General features: G+C 40.2%; 1 protein-coding gene across 1 annotated transcript; it reads right to left on the bottom strand.

Moving 5' to 3' along the window:
* Positions 1-254: 254 nt before the first annotated feature.
* LOC138421009 (olfactory receptor 51M1-like) lies at positions 255-1,241 on the bottom strand. The gene has a single exon (XM_069554737.1). The coding sequence runs from the start codon at positions 1,239-1,241 to the stop codon at positions 255-257; it is 987 nt and encodes a 328-aa protein (XP_069410838.1).
* Between the last annotated feature and the right edge of the window lie 2,781 nt (positions 1,242-4,022).

The raw sequence follows: 4,022 nt of genomic DNA on the forward strand, positions 1-4,022 counted from the left end.
AGGCTCAAAAGGCCTTCCTTGGGGGCATTTTTTGATGTTGCCAAAACATCTAGGTCTTATATATACATAGAATACTATTATAATTTAAGCAAGAGAAAGTCAGCATTGCTAACTCATAATTCAAGAGAGAAATTCATCCATACTTTATTTAGGGAAGTGAGTAAAAATCTTGGGAAACATAATTGGTCCTAAATGCTGTAGATCTTTGGTCTGATTTGGGACGTTCTTCAGGGTACCCAGTGGAATTTTTAGGCTCATGACTCAGCATTGGCCTTTCTAAGACCCAGGAGCTTGCTGATGGCATGGCGGATCTTCTTGGTTTTAATACTGTATATGATTGGATTAAGCATGGGAGGCACAAAGAGGTAGACATTGGCCATAAAAAGGTGGACAGCAAGTGGGGCATGTTTCCCAAAGCGATGTATCAGGGACAGTCCCACCATGGGCACAAAGAATACCAGCACAGCACAGAGGTGTGAGGTGCACGTTTGGAAGGCTCGGAGCCGTTCCTCTTTGGAGGCCAGTCTTGCCACTGTGTGCAGGATGACCCCGTAGGACAGTGCAATGAGCACCAGGTCCAGCACCACAGTGAACATCACCAGTATCAGCCCGTACAGGTTGTTGAAGGTGGTGTCTGTGCAGGCCAAGTGTATCACCTCCTGGTGCAGACAGAAAGAGTGGGAGAGGACTCTAGACCCACAGTAAGGGAAAGTCTTCAGGAGAAAAACAATGGGTACAGTGGCTATAGGTCCCCGCAGGATGACAACCAGGCCTGCCCTGAGTACTCGCTGGCCAGTGATAATGACTGAGTACCTCAGGGGATAACAGATGGCCACAAACCGATCAAAGGACATGACAAAGAGCACTGAGGACTCCATGAAGGAAAAGGAGTGGATACAGAACATCTGGACTTGGCAGGCTCCAAAGTAGATGTCATGGGACTTGAACCAAAAGATTCCCATAGTAGTGGGCAAGGTGGACACTGACAGGCCCAGGTCAGTGAAGGCCAGAAAGGAGAGTAGATAGTACATGGGTGTGTGCAAGCGAGGGTTGGTCTTAACAATGATCAGGATGAAGCAGTTGCCCGAGATGGCCACGAGGTACATCAGGAAAAAGAAGATGAAGATCCAGTGCTCGACGGTTTCCAATCTGGGAAAGCCAGTGAGGTAGAGTATGGGGCTGAGCTGCGTGAGGTTGGGCAGGAGCACGATGTGAGGATGGAGGGGATACTGGGCTGTCATTCTTCAGGGGCTGAGCTGAGAATAAATGGAAGTTCTGGTTATTAATTCTTCAGTTTCATAAACATGCACACCATTATAAGCAGAATCATCACCATCATCAGCTTTGGCATCTTCTACTTCACTACTGTTTCCATCATCCAACTACCTGATTGAAACTTCCTTTGAAAGTACCACACCTTCATCAGTTTTTCTCTGTATTTTTATTTCTACTCAATCTTCTTGGCTGGCCTCTTTTAATTGATGAGCCCTTAAATATGATCATCCTCAACCTCAACAATTTTCAGTCCATGCTGTATCGTTTCTTCCTCAAACAACATCATCCTCAGGACTTTACTTAAGATCTTTATGTTCACAAATATCAAATAGCTATAATTCTCTTCTTTTGGTTTGCAGACTCATAGATCTTACAGTAGGCTAAGATTCTGCATCTAGGAATTTCATAGTTATTTTAAAAACATGTTAAAATTTAACTTATAGTCAGTTCCACCAACAAGCTTTTCATGTATTCATTTTCACTAACTCAGTAGTAGAACTAAGTTGGAGAGGAGATATACATTTGGGAGGTATTAATATACAGAGGAGGAAACCAAAGAAGTGAGGATAGAGAGAAGTTTCTAGTTTTGAGTCTTGGGCAAAACTGAAATTTAGAGTTGGAGAAGAAAAGGCTCCACTAAAAGTGAAGGAGGAACATAAAAGCCAGTTAGAAAGCAAATGAACAGGAGACTGCGGTCTTGTATGAAGTTTCAAGAGGTATTCATCATTCATACATGATGTTACCAAGGGTTCAGATTCACAAGGACTGGGGCAAGACTAAAGGATTGAGTAGCATGGAAGTTACAGCTGACTTTGAGAAGAGAAGTTTCAGAGGAGGGGTTGGGAATAAAATCACCCTCGCCTACTCCAGAAAGACTATGACCTTGTTGATATTCCTACTTCCCTCTGCTGTAGTCGAAGCTGCTTCTGGGCTTGAATGATCACAGTTCCCAAGTATTTTCCACAGGGTGACTTGAAGTGGACAGCCATGTAGTATCAATAAAACATTTCTTAGGGAAAAAGTATGTCTAGATGTTTATGAGCTCAAGGGGAAGAGACAGAGGACAGAAAGATGAGAGCAATGTAGTAGAACCCAGGCAGTGATGAAGGCACATTTGAGCTTTATGAGTCCAAAGTGGGACCAGCTTAGTGCTTAGGTGTGTTTTTAGTCACTGAACCACCTGGATCCAAAGAGGGCAGTCCTAGTACGATGTACTACTCTGTATTTACCCAGCCCTTTCTGCTTTGATATCCTTCTAAATTCATATTTTTTCTGCTATAGACAAAAAGCCCATATTGTTTTTTTCCTACAGTTCCCCATATATACATTTCTTGTTTCTATTCTTTATATTGCTTTATAACTTGCTTTTTTAACAGAAACCACTCGTTTTTTTCACCAGTGAACATTTGCTGATCCTTTAAGATAGCACAAATATTTCCTCTAGCAAATCTCTCTTGACTTCTTTGTGTAGAGCTAGGCAAATTCTTCTCTGTACTCCCTTAATACTTTTGCTGCAGTACTATTGGAGTATAAAAGCACACACATACATCATATGTATACACATACATATATACTTACATATAGTATGCACTAATGATTATGTAAATATGTATAAATACAAATATGTATAAATATAAATAACATATAATGTATTTACCTATATACACTATTTCTATAATGTAAACTCATATATAATATAATATTTGTTCTTTATATACATATTTATTCTTTATATAGTATACAGTTATTCTTTTATATAAGAATCTATAAAAGTATAAATCAGCATAAATGTATGCTTAAACATATTCTTACATATGTTTATCTTATATACAATGTATATCTTATATACAATGTATATATTACATGTACATTATATATCGTCTTTTTATGTGTGTTTATAACTTATGATTTTAACCCACTTTTTTGTACCAAATAGACCCATGGAGCCCCATGCATTGTATAGTGCATAGTGGGCACCTCTCAGTTTTTGCATGAAAAAATTAAATGAATGAGTGACCGAGGGCTCACCTCTTGTCCTGATTAGTTGTGCCTGAAGTTTAGAATTAAGTCTTGTTTTTACTTCAGATTAGGCAAGACAAGGAGTGTGATCTGTGGGAAATGAGAATTTTATAGAGAGACCATGACGGGGCTAAAATTATTTTCCCTGGAAAGGGGGTTCTAGTGAGTTTCTCCAGGAAATGGAAGATTATTCTCTATGCTAAGGGACCAAGAGATATTTCTCCACTTCTACTAGGAAAACGAAGTCCGTTCGACAGCACATAGTCACGGCTTGTGGCAATCCTTTCACAATATTCATAGCGCAAGAGATACAGGTGAGACTAAAGTGGAAATTCCTGAAAAGAGAGATTTTCACTATGCAGTGTGTGGCTAGACCTCTATCTCTTCTGTATGTTCTAAACAATCTTCTGTTTCAATTTGATATACCCTATTTTAAAAAATGAGCTTGTGCTGGAGACTGCAGTTTCTTATGCATAGGAGAAGATGCAGATGGAACCAACCCTGAGCACAAGGATATGAATCAAACACCTTGCCCTGAACCAAGGAGAACCTTCACACAGTGGTCAATTTCCTGTCAACACACCTCTTGTGGCTAGAGTGGCAGAGGTCTGTGAAGGAGGGAGAGTGTATCCCAGGTGCTAGGGAAGTCACAGGGGTGCCTGTATTATTAGTACAGGGAAGAAGCTTCTATGCTTAATTGGTCTGGCACACAAAATGCACTTAATGTG

This window comes from Ovis canadensis, chromosome 15 (genome assembly GCF_042477335.2).
Source record: "Ovis canadensis isolate MfBH-ARS-UI-01 breed Bighorn chromosome 15, ARS-UI_OviCan_v2, whole genome shotgun sequence".
NCBI classification, from domain to species: domain Eukaryota; kingdom Metazoa; phylum Chordata; class Mammalia; order Artiodactyla; family Bovidae; genus Ovis; species Ovis canadensis.